The sequence below is a fragment of the Podarcis cretensis genome, assembly GCF_951804945.1.
Source record: "Podarcis cretensis genome assembly, chromosome: 3".
In the NCBI taxonomy this organism is placed as follows: domain Eukaryota; kingdom Metazoa; phylum Chordata; class Lepidosauria; order Squamata; family Lacertidae; genus Podarcis; species Podarcis cretensis.
In genome coordinates, this window is record NC_137172.1 from 70,690,375 (window position 1) to 70,707,596 (window position 17,222).

Below are 17,222 nucleotides of genomic sequence, written 5' to 3' on the forward strand. Positions count from 1 at the left end.
TATGATTTGCAGCTTGGAAGTTTAGCTAGCCAATCACGTTGGCAGTGAGAGTGACCCAGGCCTTCAGAAATGTATATAAGCTGTTGCTTTGCCCTTGTTGTCTAGCTCTGTTAGTTGAATAAAGGTTCTTGCTGTTATCACTGTGTCTTGCCTTGTGGGAACCCACCTACACTTCAGGTGTCACATTCCATCTGAGCTCAGGCCCATAGTTTGTCTTGCTCCAAACAAGCCAAGGGCTGTAGCCAGGATTTATCCTTGGCTTGCTGCTGTTTCAACCTTTGCTGCAGTCAAGAGGAGAGAACCACTCCTTCTATCCTTCCCCCAAATTGTCCATTTAGGAAGAGAGGAGTGGATTCTCTCCCTTCAATGCTAGTGGTGCCTCCTCTGGCCAAAGTGGAACTTTGTGCTGGGCATGGGGAAGTCGCAAGACAGGGGAGGGGCTGTTGCCACTGACAAAGAGGTAAGTGGATTTATGGAACAGGGTTCACAGGGAATTCTGTGGAACTGCTCACACACCTCTGTACTTGTGCATTTCAATCTTGATGATATCTTTTGCATTATTGAATTTATTTAACGTATGCTGAATTGTTTTTCTTTGTGAATTTATTGATACATTCCATAAACTTGTTTCTCTCCTCCATCCCATGTTCTGTATTTTGACAAGAGGATGTTTGATGTAAACCACTTTAGAAACAGTTTGCTGTGGAAAAGTCGCATATCAATGAAATCAACCAACGAATCAAAAATTACTCTCCTATTGCACAAATGAGCAACTAACCCGCATCAGAAACTGTAACACAACAAGCCCTTGATTTAAGGAGAGACTATTGACTCTGTTCCTTGTATAAACAAATGCAATGTTTAAGTGCGTTCAAACATTCTTCCCACAGGATAAATGATTGTTTAAATGGCATCCCTTCCATTAGTCCTCTTATTCATTCTGCCAGAACACAAGCAAAAACTCAGCTGTTCCAGAAAGTTCTTTAATGGTGGTTTTGAAGAAGTGGTTAGATTTCACTGTAAGTACTTGTTAACAGAATCACTTAAATAATGTAGACAGACTTGAGAGACAAAATAAACTAATAATAGCTTATAGGGTAAATTGATCGAAAACAGTATACAATACAAGAAGAAATAAACAGAGACATTTTGTCCTTCTTAGCTGTTCAAGCCTAATCTATAGCAGAGAGAAATACTACTAACCATATGGGGGGAAACAGAACTAACCAATCAACCAGAACTCATGACTTTAGCAAGGATCATGCCAATCTGACTGGTTGCTAGGCAACAGCACCACCACCACCTCTCTCCTGGTTGGCTGACTGTCAACAGAATTAACCTTTAGGTTAGTAACTGAATGATCTCTGCTGTTGTAATTCCAACAGTACTTCTTTCAGCAATATGCCCATATAGGTGAACATCTTGACAGCTTTGGGAAATATCAGAGTATGGTCAAGATGGATGTAGTTATTTGTGTAATGGCAAGTGAAAAGAGCACTTTCCCCTCCTGTGGTTTCTAGCAACTGGCATTTAGATGCATGCTGCCTCCAACTGTGGACGCAGAACATAGCCATCATAGCTAGTAGCCACTGATAGCCTTATCCTCCATGAATTTATTATCATCATCTGATACAGGAAGAGAAAGAGGATACAAACATGGTGCCATCTTGCAGATCAAAGTATACATAAAATAGTGACTATTTTTCAAAGGTTCGGTAAATAATCTTTTTTTAAAAAAGCAAATAGAGTCTTAGGGTGAGGCATGGCTTACTAATCAAAGTGTTAAAGGGGGATTCTAGCTATTTAACCTGCTAGGTGCTGTGGATCTCATTCAGGCTAATGCTGTTCTCTGCAAGGATATGTTTTAAAAATACTAAGCAGCTGGTCAAATGGAGTGGGGAGAGGAGGAACCTGTAACAAATGAAAACTGACTACCATTGTGTTATGTTCAGGCCCACTCGTGAGTTAGAAAATGGTGGAAATGAGCTTCAAAGTGCAAGTCCCTATGTGCACGAGTGCTTTGGAGTAACAAGTGCAGGTTTCAGAAATGAACCCTCGGAGTAAAAACACTGACTCTATGGTCAGACAAAGTAAAAAGAAACCGAGAAGAACAGAAATATTATGGATAGGGTATTTTACTTCTCTCCCCACCCCCACTCCCCACCAGCATCCCCCCAAAAGCATGTAATTGAATAAAGAAAGAAAGAGAGGACTCGTATAACATTATAAATACAGTGGTACCTCAGGCTAAGTACTTAATTTGTTCTGGAGGTCCGTACTTAACCTGAAACTGTTCTTAACCTGAAGCACCACTTTAGCTAATGGGGCCTCCTGATGCTGCCACTCCGCCCGAGCATGATTTCTGTGTCGCGTATTCCACGCGGCGCTTTCAGCGAAACACTAAGAGTTCCAGGTTTTTCCAGTGCAGTCTTTTTAATGTGAGCTATATACAGGCATTTACAAAAGAAACAGTCCATACAGAGTACTTACAAACGAATACTCTCCACCACAGCACCACCACACTACAGCACAACCACCACTGCAACCACTGTTAAACAGGCTTTCCTTTTAAAACAGGTGATAGCCAATCACACTAATCACACTCCTGCTGAGTCACTCTGACCCAGCAGAGTATTGCATCATCCTGTTGAAGCCTGCAGACTTATCCAGTATCCTGCGAATCCCAACATTCTGTTCTCATCCTGAAGCAAAGTTCTTAACCCGAGGTACTATTTCTGGGTTAGCGGAGTCTGTAACCTGAAGCGCATGTAACCTGAAGCGTATGTAACCCGAGGTACCACTGTACATAACATGTGCATTCCAAATTATGCACAGATCCGGAAGATCCAATACTTTGGCCACCTCTTGAGAAGAGAAGACTCCCTGGAAAAGACCCTGATGTTGGGAAAGATGGAGGGCACAAGGAGAAGGGGACGACAGAGGACGAGATGGTTGGAGAGTGTTCTCGAAGCTACCAGCATGAGTTTGACCAAGCTGAGGGAGGCAGTGGAAGACAGGAGTGCCTGGCGTGCTCTGGTCCATGGGGTCACGAAGAGTCGGACACGACTAAACGACTAAACAACAACAACAATGAGGAACCTTCCAGGGAACCAGGGGTGGGTGGGGTCAGAGGCAAAACTGTGCTGGGCAAAGGAAGTGATTCTGAACTTTGTACATCCAGGCAAGCAACAGACATTTCCACAGTTCAAGGGCATATTCCAGCCACTCAAAATCACTGGGGGGGGGGGGGAGGCACACAGCAGGGGCAGTAAGGAGTGTAATCCAGGGATAAATCACAGTTTGGAGGTTGCCCTGGGGCCCAGATAATGAAGCCTGTTGGGCCTGGGATTCCCCACCCCTGGCTTATAGCATGATGTGAGTCAAATCAAGAGGGTGGGGATGTTCATTTCTTCTTTGTCTCCCTTTGGGACTGGGCTTCTTCAAGCTGTGCTTAAGATAAAACTACAAGTACCTCTTTTATGAAAAGACAAAATGATATCTCCATGTAACATCTTTCTCTTGGCAATTTCAGAATTGTACCTGGCCACAGATTCCGATCTAAGATTCTTGTAAATAAGTCATTCAATAAAGCAAATAGATTGTTTCCACCAGTTTTTCCCTCCAATCCTTTTTCTTTTATAATTCGATTTTCTACCCTTATTATCTGAGGCTGTGAGCCTAGCCTTACTTGTCTGGAGGTAAATTTCAATAGAACTTACTCCCAAGTAGACACAGTTAGGAGTGTGCTGTGTTTCTTTTTAATCTTCACACACAGTGCCTATTTTTCTAGAAAAAGAGGTGCCGGAACTTACCATGAATGCTTCCCTTGTTCTCTTATAATGGCAATGGTGCCCACTTGAGAACTGAGTTCCAGTGAGTTCCAGCCGAAAAAAGCCCTGCTCACAGATAAATACTCTATCCTCATACTTTACACTTTTCTTTCTTTATAGTTAGCAAGACTGTGCTTTAAATGTATTCTGGTTGATGAAAAAGCACAAGGTATAAGAGGCATTAAAGTATGAAAAATCAGATTCTCTGATTTACACATTTCTACTCAAAAGTAATCTCAGATAATTCAGTAGTACTTCCTACTTGGTATATGTGTATAGGATTCCAGCTTATTCATCTCTTCTTACTAGCCTCCATTATCAAATCACTATTCTTTCACATTTTAAATGTCATAAGTTTTCTGTATCATTTTTTTCTGGAAATTCTTCCAAAAAATTTATAAATTCTCATTTATATCTTCTAGAGTTGGGGAAGTGTTTTCCATTTTAACTGACTGCTGACTTTTTCTATAGAATTTACGAAATGCTTAGAACCCTACAAACAAACTTTGAGAAAACCATGCAACATGCACCACCTAACTGCAAGTTACATATGTCCCAAGTATTAAATAGTACTCAGATTTCAATTAATTAATTAATATACCGCCCTATACCCACAGGTCTCAGGGCAGTTCACAGGATAGCCCCTAACCTAAAAACATGCACTTTTTAAAGGTGTAAATATGCCTGTGAAGGTATGCAAAAGTTGTAGAACTCCAATTGTGCAAACATTGAAGTTGTGTAAACCCTGATATTATGCAAATCCAACATTAAGCAGGCATCAAAATCACACAAACCGCAAATCTGCATTCAGCTCTAACCTTATACAGATGCCATGCTACTCAGCCTTTCAATTTGAACTTCCATAATTGAATTATGTCAAATAATGGGGATATATATATATATCAGAAATTTTGGGCTACGACATAAAATATTAGAATCCCAAGATCTATATCTATATATTATGAATTATGAATATATTATTTGCAAGCAAAAGCATCCTCCTTCAAGAACAACTCCCAGGAAATCCCTTGTCCGTTGACTTTAACCACTAAGCTATAATGCTCTGGTTTGCATGTCATGCTAAGCCAAACATGGCTTAAGCCAAACATACAAGTATGCAGGCTCCAGGAGATGAAATCTTGGCTGCTTTGCTCCTCCCGGGACCATGTTTTGCTGCTGCTGTGCTGCACTGAGTCAAGCCATGATTTAGCTTCTTAGTTTAATGCTACTGGACAGACCATGAGCTATAAGCCATAGGACAAACCTTTGTTGCAGCTCATAGTCTAGACCAGTGTTTCCCAACCTTGGGCCTCCAGATGTTTTTGGCCTACAACTCCCATCATCCCTAGCTAGCAAGACCAGTGGTCAGGGATGATGGGAATTGTAGTTCAAAAACAGCTGGAGGTCCAAGGTTGGGAAACACTGGTCTAGACTAAGCAACTGTGAGCTTCAGAAGAGTGTTTGCTCAAACATTCATGCTAAGCTATGGTTTGGCTTAGCATTATGTGTGAAGCAGGATAGTCTGTACCAAAGGCGAGGCCTCTAGCCATTTACTGCTTGAGTTATTGGATGGTTCCTGGTTTTTCTACTAGCAAAACTACATTTGCTCCTGTGTAAAGTGTAAAACAGGCCTGACACACTTGACAAATATGTTCCTTGTATCTGGGAATTAAAGAGGAAGGCAGCCGTATGAAAAATAGATGGACTGAATCCATCACATCATACATTGACTGAGAAGCCACTGGATCTCTTTTACGCTGTACAGGCTCAAATTTCCAACACACAATTCTAACTAATAATAGTAGTTTTATAATACCCACATGCATTGGGAAATGGAAGCAACACATGAACTTCCATTTTTAGACATTGCTATGAGAGCATCATGTACCAATGGAAACTTTTTAAAAGTTGTCAGATGATATCCAGACTTTTTCCTAGGGCTATAGTCTAGTACTGGGACTTCTATTAACCTTTGAAGGCTTGTTTCATGCTCGGCTGGACAATGGTGTTAGCTGAATCCCAGGCACATCATCATCTCGCTCTAAAGCTACACCACTTCTGTTTCTTTGATTTCCCCCAGCTACATTTGCAATGTCCCAAAGCAAATATCAGTGACATTCTTCTTGAAGTCAATATGAGTAGAAATGAGCCACATTTCTGTGAATTTCAATTTTTATGCTGAAATTTGCATCCTCAATAGCAAGGACCTTTAGTCAAAAAGTGAAGCAAATGAATCGAATAACTAAAGGGTTTAAGTGCTTTTTTCCAAGCCTTGGACATTAATCCAACCCAAACACAGCTCTATAAAATCTACCTAAAGTGGATTTTCAATGAACCTCTGCCTGAAAAATGGCGAGGCACTTAAATTGGAGCATGAACATATGTGGCTTAAAATGCAGTGAGATAGTTTGCCCCTGCTGTGTTTCAAGTAACATTTTATGTTGCTGTATGCACAATTACCTGATTTGTTTCCCTGCACTTGGAGCCCCCAAATGCCTACTCACCAAAGCCATCATCTGTGCATGTGGTGTCATCTGCACATGTGCAATGGATGTCTAAAATGGACACACCTCAGCTTAACTATGCCTTAGGGTTTTTTTTTCAAATTCACTGGAAGCAGGCTCGAGGGGAAATACATCAATCAGCAGTATTCCTCAAGAAATTACAGTATACAAATGGATTTTGGCTATCATCATGTACACTTGGTTTCAAACACCAATGCTGGAACTGCATTGGAGTCAGAGTAAATGGCAATGTGTACACAGTCTAAATACATGGGGAGACATCTAACTTGTATAGGCTACTGTGGCAGGTGGGTGGGGCTGACCACCTCTTAATCACCTGTGATATCAGGTGAAGCATTTTCCTTTGACTGCATGGTTTGAAATCAAACTACTGTGCCAAAGGAACTGGGGTTTAGAGCTGCCATCAGTCAGCTGATCGGCAGTGGCTGCATACCCCACTTTTCAGGCAAACTATTCAATCCTGTTTGGCTTCTGCAAAAGTGGGATACTGGGGTGCCCAAGGGGAGAATGGAGACGGAATCACTTTTGCTGCCTACCCTCAGATAAAAGGGGTTAAAATGGACTTTTGTCCATTTCTCTTCCTTTCATGGGAGTCAATCACTAAGCACAGTCAATACTGCTAGTCCTTTAATCTGTGCTTAATTAAAACAACAACAACAACAACAACAACAACAACAACCCAGACTGTTCAAATTAGTATCACCTATGTGGTACAAGCAGCATGTCTCAATTGCAAAGTATGTCCAAAATCCAATGTTTCAGCTACGTATCGGAGTTAAAGTGCATTGCAAAACTTTTACTTTTTCTTTTGCAAAATCTTGGTGTAATAGAGCCATGCAAAAGGAGCAGAGTGGAAATTAAAACTAATTTACTCACAGGAAATCAACCATAGTGGTGCTAATTGCCTGCAGACAAAGACAGAAGCATCTGCAAATGCTTGAAACTAAAGCATAAATAATTTGTAAAGGCAAATGTTGAGCTGAAGACATACATAAGAGGGAGTTCAAGGTAGCATTGAGGCAACATTTTGCTAATGGCACTCAATTTTTCTCTTATTGTGCTGCTGTGGTGAGTGAACATCTCAATGGCTATGCAGGATCCTCCACAGCATTAGCTAATGGGGAGTTTGAGCAAATGGAGATGCTTTAAAAACAGATTTGCATCAAGAGGGCTGGAAAACCAACAGGTAATAAATAAGAGATGTATCTAGTGAAGACTTTGTGCCAGCAGAAGGTACTTCTGCTTGCACTAGGCAGGGCCCCAAATTTCCCCAAGTCCCCCACCCCCTATGTTCCTTGAAATAGTGCTCCTGGGGACTGGGGGACCCTCTGGAACAACAAGGGATATGGCATAGAGGGTTGCAGTAGATAGGAAGGATTGGCAAAATAGCTCAGTCAGTAGAGCACGAGACTCTTAATCTCAGGTGCCTTGCCTTGTGTGAGTAGAAGCCTTTCCTGCAATTATTGTATACAACCACAAGAACTGTTGGACAAATGTTTGGATTTCACTATGAAAGAAAAATAGTCCACAGAAAATAAAAAATGAAGAACTATATGTAACTGTATTATCTAATCAGCAGAGAGCCACGCTAGAAACACTTTCTCTGCAAAGAATGTAGCAAACTCTGCACAAAATTCCAGTTAAGAAAAACAAACTCATACACGTAGGATGGAGTCACACTATCTGAAATAGGTTCTGTGCTGTTCTACTTATCTTTGCAGTGCCTGTAGTTAATGCCAAGTCTCCATTGCCTGCCCCATTAACTATAGCTGAAGATCTGCTATTAAGTGGTATAACAGGCTATCTCCTCGCTCCACATTTTAGTTCTGTTTTTCACACTACTTCAGTTTGGCTCTGCTTCTTTCCACACTTCACCCTGCTCTGACACCACTGCCTTATCTCTAACCTTCCTTGCTCTAATTGTTGGGAACAGAAGAACACTAGGCTTTTATGATCCTAGCAAGCCACATGGTTTTAGAAGCAAGTCAACTTTGTGGCATTAGTGCCTAGTTGCAACAGGCATGGGGGCGGCGGGAGAACTGCTCTATATTTCACCACAAGGCACCTAAGCTGGGAAATGGAGAAATGATGCAGGCATTCATTATCCTGTTCCGGTTTTCATGGGTTTGGGAAACCTCTAATTGTTCTTATAAGGATGTGAAAGAAGGCCTCCATTAATAGGCTTTCCCATATTCTGCAAGAGGAGCAAACAAACCTATAGGACTTGTGTCTGCTACATTCTATCAATCCAACTAGAAGGAGAGAGAGAAAAAGCTTTCTTTGAAAGAGGTCATCTTTGCAGACTCTGAGACAATTCTTTGCCAGGTTTGGTTTTAACAGACACTTACAACTCCTTGTTTAGAAGCCTCCGCAGTGGAAGTCAACAGCTTCCTTTTAATTACAACCATCCCAGTGGGAAGGAGAACATTACTCTCCTCAACAGGGTGTGCTGTCTGCTCCACAAGGCTGGGACTCAAAGTTGAATAATTTAAGCAGCAGGCAGGCTGCCAAGCCACTCACAGATGTCAACAAAGGAAGCATCTGAAATGATGATGACCACAACCACATTTCAAGTCTACACACAAAAACATGGTCAATAAGTTAACCAGCACTTGAGAGCCCAGTGAATAGCCTTAGAGCACCAGATGCTGTAGCTTTACAGAAGCTCAAGAGGGTCTGGACTTGGATAAGGGTGGGCACTCGGAGGACCACAAAAGAGCAAGCTATGCCTATCGCAAAATAAATATTTGTCAAAACTCAGTAGGTACTTCATATTATTTGAAGGTCCTTCCTCGAATCATCTCAAGCTTTTCTGATTGAGAGAGAGAAGTTGTTTATTTGTTCATTTAAATGCATGAATTAATTATAAGGCTTTGACATGAAACCAGCTGCATTTTCCTACTCACACCTAATCTCAACAGGAAACCTCTTGAAGTGGAAGAGGCGGGGAAGAGTAGAGATACCTAGATTAATTCAGAAACCATAGCATCTATTTGTCTTTTCAAGCATGTGCCTGTCCAAGGTATATTTTATCTAAGGACTGAAATAAGAGATGGTTCAATGATAGCATCTTGAGAATGGATACTTGACTGGGCTCCAGTAGTGTGGAAGGTTCTTCTGCCTGTGCCTCTCCCAGTTTCCATCACACACTACAGTCCTCATTGATGCCAGTTTCCTATGCTATTTTGGATGATCTTCCAGCCCTAAGACAAGTGAAGTATTCATGTGTGCAGGGGATGAAATCAAATTCTGCCCAGGCATAGAATTATAGAATTGTAGAGTTGGACTGGACTCTGGGGTCATCTAGCTCAACCACCTGCAATTCAGGAATCTCAACTACATCAAACATGACAGATAGCCATCCAACCTCTTTAAAATCTCCAAAAATAGGAGAGTCCACCAGCTTCCAAGGTTTTTCCTGAGGTTTAATCAGAATCTCCTTTCTTGTAACTTGAAGGTCATATGCTCTGAAGCAGGAGAAAACAAGATTGCTCCATCTTCCATGTGACACCCCTTAAGATATCTGAATATAGCTATCATATATCCTCTTGGTCTCCTCTTCTCTAGGCTTACCATACCCAACTCCCTCAACTGTTCTTCATAAGGCTTAGTTTCCAGACTCTTGATCATTCTGGTTGCCCTCCTCTGCACACCTTCCAGCTTGTCAACATCCTTCTTTAACTGTCATGGTAAGCTTGTCCTCTATGAAGACCCTTAGATCCTTTTCACATGTCCTAGTGGCAATCCAGGTATCCCCCATCTTATAGTGGTGCATCTGGTTCTTCCTGCCTAAGTGTAGAACCTTACATTTGACCATTTTGAAATTCATTTTGCTGGTTCCAGCCCAATTCTCTGGTCTGTTAAGGTCTTTTTGAATCCCAATTCTGTCTTCAGAGGCATTAGCCACCCCCTCCAGTTTGGTGACATCTGCAAACTTGATGAATATCCCCTCATGTGTGAGTAACATCAAGGAAGGAGTGTTTGCAGCTTGAAGGCCTTGTAAGAAGTTGCTGCAGGAGACAGACTGTGAGCATCATGAGAGGGCTGTTTCTAGGACTAACGTGAAACTGTGAAGTTCCCTTGATATTTTTGCTGTTGGATGCTGCATGTTCTTTAAGTAATCTTGTTATAGTTATAGAATTTAAAAGTGATTTTTGTGTTACTATGATTATGGTATGTTGCTATATTTTTGTTTTGCTATGTTATTATGAAATTGTTTTTGTACTGTTTGTCTGAAATGTATCCCTGTTTCTTTGTAGCAAGCTGCTTTCAGCATGATTTCTTTTGTGGAAAAGTGACATACCAATAAAATGAATGAATGAATGTTATCTTTGTTTCATTGGGACTGAAAGGTTCTTTCCTTTACCACTGTAGCCTTCAGAGTCAAAGTTTGCTCTTATAGTTACATCCCCCCACCCCCGTGACTAGGTCTGCTGTCTCCATCTCTTCATTAATAAGCATTCAAAATCAGAACAGGTTTCTAAATGAACATATATGCCAACAGGAGAAGGGGAAAACAAAAGAAAACCTTCAAAGACTGTTCTCATTAGAATATCTCATGCTGATAAGATATCAAGGGTGAAATTCTACATTGTACTTTGATGAAAGTTCTGTCTGTGCAGATGAAATGATCTGCCTTTCCTTCCCTTCTCTGTTGTTCTGGGGCTTCTCCCAACCTCCCTAGAGTCAATTTCAGGGATGGGAGGTGCAAGGGGGGATAAGGGTAGAAGGGAAGTCTTTGAGCAGTGCTACCATACCAGGGTTTTTAGGTGACTCCTACCCCAAATGTTTAATAGTGATTTTGCAACCTTTTATAGTTACCAACCTTTCTGGAGGAGCTGCAAGTTTTCTTTCCTTTTTAAATACTAGGAAATGCTTTGATATATTCCAAGAGAGGGGAAATCCACTATGAAAAAGAAAAGCCAGTGCACAGACTCATACTCCTAAACATTTTGTGAATCTAAGTTTGGCCTCATTGAGTGGCAGTATTTCAACATGAGTAGGAAAATGAGAGTACCCCTAAACATTTTAAAAGAAAAAAAAAGCACTGAGAAAAGCTATAGCAATTATTATTATTATTATTATTATTATTATTATTATTATTGCAATAATTATTCTACATCCAGAGAATGCCACTTACCTTGTCTAACAGCTAATGTTGTGGTATAGACCAAAAATAGGAGAATGTAGTTCAGGAAACTCTGAAAGACTGGAGTGTTGGCATGAAAATCATCTGAAAGATACTTGCTGGTCAGGCTAATACCGCAGATAAGCAGGGACAGAACCTGCCCAAGAGCTATAGACAACAGGAGCTCCCTAAAAAGAAACAAGGAAGACAAGAGATACAGCATAATCAGAATTACTCAACAGCCAAGAAATTCCTACAACCCACAAAGAGAATAAGCCCAAGTCTGAAAAAGCAATTTTCTATAGTCCTACCCCTTCACTCTAGGCCGCTAGTGATAAGTTTGAAAATATAATAGAAATAGTCTGGATTCTTCAATTGGGTGCACAAATTGCAAATTTCATTCACCTCTCATTTTATGCCAAACATAGTTTGTTCATTTTTATTTTGTGTTATTTTTCCCTTTCAGCATTTGCCCTCCTTCCTCTGATCTTCCTTGCTCCTCGCCATTCTCTTCTTCTCTTCTTGCCAATTAGCTGTCTTCACTTTTAAATCTAGATCCTGCAAGCTTCCTTTAAAAGACTGAAGAAAAGATTTCAGAGATATCCAAGTGAACAGAGCAGTTCCCTTGGGATTTTTATTTATTCCCGTCTCACTCACATAGACTGTTGTCATTACAAACCCATCCACTGATCATATTATTGGCAGCTGGGATGATACATGGCTGAAAGCTTTGTTGGTAACCATGTTTTCACCTTTCACAGCAACAAGCCTCCAAGTGTTGTGTGTCAGTCCCAATCATGGAATGAAAAGAATCAAATAAGCAAAGGAAAGAGAAGGCTCAAATGCAAGATTTTCTTTTTATCATGGACTGTGCTGAAAAAGTTCCACATGGTCCTCAAACCTGAAAAAGACCTAGTTCACCTTTCATATAACTGGTACTATTATTGGGGATAATTGTGGGATGTGGGTGGCGGGGTGGTCTAAACCACTGAGCCTCTGGGGCTTGCCAATAAGAAGGTTGGCGGTTCAAATCCCTGCGACAGGGCAAGCTCCCGTTGCTCTGTCCTAGCTCCTGCCAACCTAGCAGTTCGAAAGCACACTAGTGCAAGTAGATAAATAGGTACCGCTGTGGTGGGAAGGTAAATGGTGTTTCTGTGCACTCTGGTTTCCATCACGGTGTTCCATTGCACCAGAAGCAGTTTAGTCATGACCCGGAAAGCTGTCTGTGGACAAACGCCAGCTCCCTCAGCTTGAAAGCAAGATGAGCGCCACAATCCCATAGTCACCTTTGACTGGACTTAACCGTCCAGGGGTCCTTTACCTTTCTTTCTTTCTTTCACCACACAACTGCCTCTGTCCTGTGTGATTTGAGTCCTACATTGCATCAGTAACATGTATTACCTTTAAATCTTGCCCTCCTTTCCAATTCTGCTTCAAGCACTGTTCAGGCATCAACATACTCAAGCAATCAGAATCAGATGATTGGGAGAGCAGTCAAGCCAGCTCCCCCTGTCCCTTCACTGTTTACCTACTGTTCAGCCCTGCCAGTCCTGATCAGGTTTCTAAGTTGTATAGAAAACCCACATGGAGTTCAGGTGTGGCTATTTGCCTTGAGAGATAGATATTTTATATATATATATATATATATATATATATGATAGGGCATAAACAGTTGTAGTGTAAAGAAGCCATCTTGTTTGTGCAAGGACTTCCACTTGTGCAATGGAAATTACCTTCCTTTTCCTCTCCCTCGGCAAGTTTATGGAACACACAGGGAAAGGAGTGTGAGGAGAAGTTTGGTTGGGCAAGTGGAAATCCTTGCATGAATGGGATGGCTTCATTAGATGCAACCCAAACATCACATCTTCTGTACGTCCTTTACATACCAAAGTTATTTTACATCAGAGATGCAGAACCTGTGGCAGTCCAGGTGTTGCTAAACTCCAGCTCCCATCAATCCCAGCCAGTATGGCCAATGGTCATGAGAAGATGGGATTTGTAGCCCACAGGGAATCCCAGGTCTTTCTCTTCCCCCAGCAAGGGAAGGTTCTACTCAGTTTAATGTAACTTAAAATCCTTGTACCAATCTTATAACAATTTGCATAAGCAATCGTGACATTGGGAATACATCATTCTTGTGAGAGAAGCAGGACATGCTTCTGCACACAGATGTACGATTAAACATTGTTCAGGTTCAGGGCTCATTAACTGCCAACTATTCCCAGTTTGCTCATTTGCTACGAATACATAGGTGACGTCCCATGTAACTGTAATCATAGGCAGGATGCAATCCTAAAGAGCTCCTGTTTCTGTCCACAGCACACAAATCAAGTTTTCAAAAGTGGCATTTGCTGTATCTGATGGCATGTTCTTCCCTTATATTCTGCCACTTGGTCTTTTTTCCTCACCTCCACACCCAGAACCCACCGCAGTTCTGAAGATAAACACATTACTGATTAGGCAGATGTGCATAGTTGCTTCAAGGCATGTAGTGCACAAACAAGGCCCAAATTAAACCTGTGAATTACTTTGAAACAATTCCCACTGTGAACGTACAAGAGTCTTTAGCCAGCATTTGCATTGAATTCCTACTGTAGTCAATTAAGATGGAGGAAAATTAAGTTAAGGGAAAGCAAAACTAAATTTACAGAGTGCTATAAAGATAAGCTTGGATCTCCCAGTAAGTAAAGCCTTTCAATTTTAGATACAAGTTAAGAATGTGATGGTTCCAGTTTATTGGTTTTCCCTTAGGCTCCAAGATAAATCTTTCCCTTGCCTACCGGCTTTCAGTGCGGCGAGACAGCGTGACAGCTTTTGACAGCACGGCAAATTTATTACAGGCCTGACACATGTTGATGAAACAGACTAGGTAAAAGGAGTGAGAGAAAAACCCCACAAGGGCAGTGATCTCATTTTCCTGCTTTTAATAGAGTTTTAAATTGCAAGGTGTTTGAATGAGTTTATGCTTAGTGGAAACAAAAAGTTCAAAAGGAGAAGTGAGAGTGTACCTGCTGCAGACGTCAAGCATTAGCTCAAAGTAACTCCTAGTCTGGGTAGCCATGTTCAAATGGGTAGCACAACATATTCAAATGTCTCAAATTTACCAGCAGGAAATTGACCAGCAGCAAAATGAAGCCTTTTAATAAATAAGTTTGGAATGGCTCATCTTGCTGAATATCGGGCCCCATCTTTTATACAGAATATTCATTCTGTTTTGTTTTTTTAAAAAAAGACCTTTATTGTTGTTTTTCCATGCAAAATACAGCACTGAGCAAAGGCATATTACAATTACGCTAACCATGGTAGAACAGGAAACAGAGAGGAAAGGCTGGGGGATGGGGGTTTCTAGGCTTCCCAGAAATATTTGAGTTGCAAAAAAATATGAAAAATGTTCCCTTGCAAATTAGAATAATTTCACCAGATAATTTGCAACAGATTTTTTTCCTAGTTTGTATCAGAAATTTTTCCAATGCCCTGAAGAGTTATGTGCTTAGTTTATAAATATTTAGTAAACACTAAAAACTTGGAAACCACCAAGTGTACATTATATTGCATTGCAGTCTGCATCTATTCGTTGTTACTAATGCACTTATGAAATGTAAAATTTTATGTGGAAAAATAAAGTCCTGGAAAATGTTCTACTCTACATCCCTGTGACCAACTCTGTGTTGCAAGATGCAATCTTGTCAGGTATTGAGAAATTATCATGCCTATTGATCCTAAATACTTCCAAGAATCCTTCAACTTTCTTTGCAACCGTTTTATGAATATTTATTTTTTCCTTCTGTTTTTCAAACCAAAGCAGACTTTTGAGGACGCTTACTGGAAACATGTAATGACTGTTGCTTATTTTAACAGAATTTTGCATATAACTCCCAACACTGCTGCCCATCTAGGAGAAGGAAAACTCTGGTTCTAAAATTCTGCTGGCTTGCAGGATATCTTTGGGATGTCCTTAAGACAGTTGGACGACACTTATACGCCTCCTTCTGACAACTCCTGCAGTTAAGCTGGCATCAAACATATTGCTCTACTTTTCTTTGGATCACATTATTGAGGCTGAGTCTTGCCATCACGGCAGCCCAAGACCGCCACACACTTCCCAGGCTTGTTCCCCAGGGAGATAACTTCAGTGCTGCTAACCCATTGGTTTGACTTCACCCCCAGATCATACTCCATTCTCTCTCAAGACAGATGGATGCCAACAACAGCAACTTATTTAAGTCCAGTCGATTTCAATGGTCTATTCTAAATATGGTTTAAGTCTAGATTCAACTCACACTTTTTGAAACACTTGTAGGTAGTTCAGGTTGTTTCAGTAGGGAAGTTGCCATTTTGCAGCACACGACTCACTGTAAATGGTGAAAAAGGCATAAAGAAAAAGGCAGTATGGACCATTTGATCCTTTAGTAATATCTAAGGAGTTACTGCAGATGGCATTAATTTCTAATTCAAAAAGGCAAGATTTCCACTGGGAAATAAAACAGGATAAGATCCCAGACTCACTCAATATTCTGTGAAACATATTTATGCAAATTTTATTAGAAATATTATTGCACAAGCTATATGTCAGCCTATTATGTTACAAATTGTGGAAAGTTTTAGAAACTAATTGCTGCAGCAACTTATAATTACTATTTGTTCCTTACATTATTATCGCATCATACTTCCTTCAGGAAGCTGAAGGCGGTGTACCTGCATTTTCTGAGAAACCCCACCTTCCATTTATCCCCACAGTGTTCTTGTGAAATAGGATGGACTGAGAGTCGATGACTGGCTCCATGAATTTCATGACCAAATTGAGAGTTGAAACCCAAACCCATCCTGCCATCGTCCATGTAGCCACAACACTTTCACTCTGCAGTCAAGCACATTTTCGTGCCTGCTTAAAACATTTCTGTTTAGGCAAGTCAGCCCAGACACACATATATTGATACGTTTTTGTTCAGTGATGATTTTAATTGTTTTAAGAAGGTTTTCACTTGTTTTTAACTGTTTTTATTGGCAATTCTAATATTTCTTGAAAGCCACTTAGGGTTTTGTTTCATTTTTTAAAAGCGATCAAGCAATAAATTTACCTAATTAAATGCTAGACTGCAAGACTTCAGTTTCAAATTTGCCATTTGTCTGCAGATGAAAACCGTTCTGATCAACTTAAGGGTTGCTAGGTGAACAGCTCAAGATATCAGCATACTGTTTTGCTGTGTATATCTAGAACAATTTCTGCATAGCCCATAGATGGAAGTCTTGTGATTATGAGGGCAACCACTCTCAAGCTGCATCCATATACCCATCAGAGCTGGTAAAGTCCAGCTGGGAGAATCTAAGCCTTTGTTAATTTCTTGTTTTTAACTGTTTTCATTGATAATGCAAATATTTCTTGAAAATCTCTTAGAGGTTTTGTTACAATCAACCAGGTCTCCTCAATACTAGTCCAGCTTTTAAGCAATAAATTAGGGGTCAGCAACCTTTTTTAGCCGTGAGCCGGTCCACCGTCCCTCAGACCATGTGGGGGGCCGGACTATCTTTTGAAAAAAAATATGAATGAATTCCTATGCCCCACAAATAACCCAGAGATGCATTTTAAATAAAAGGACACATTCTACTCATGTAAAAGCACGCTGATTCCCAGACCATCCACGAGCCGGATTGAGAAAGCGATTGGGCCGCATCTGGCCCACGGGCCTTAGGTTGCCTACCCCTGCACTAAATCCTGCTGGCTGTCACAGTAATTCCCAA

General features: G+C 40.8%; 1 protein-coding gene across 1 annotated transcript in view; it reads right to left on the bottom strand.

Moving 5' to 3' along the window:
- Positions 1-17,222, bottom strand: part of SLC35F1 (solute carrier family 35 member F1) — a 206,265-nt gene that overhangs the window by 93,745 nt on the left and 95,298 nt on the right. Inside the window, exon 2 of the mRNA XM_079970808.1 lies at positions 11,496-11,671. Within this exon, the coding sequence (XP_079826934.1) occupies positions 11,496-11,671 (176 nt within the window). The remainder of the gene's footprint in view (positions 1-11,495; positions 11,672-17,222) is intronic.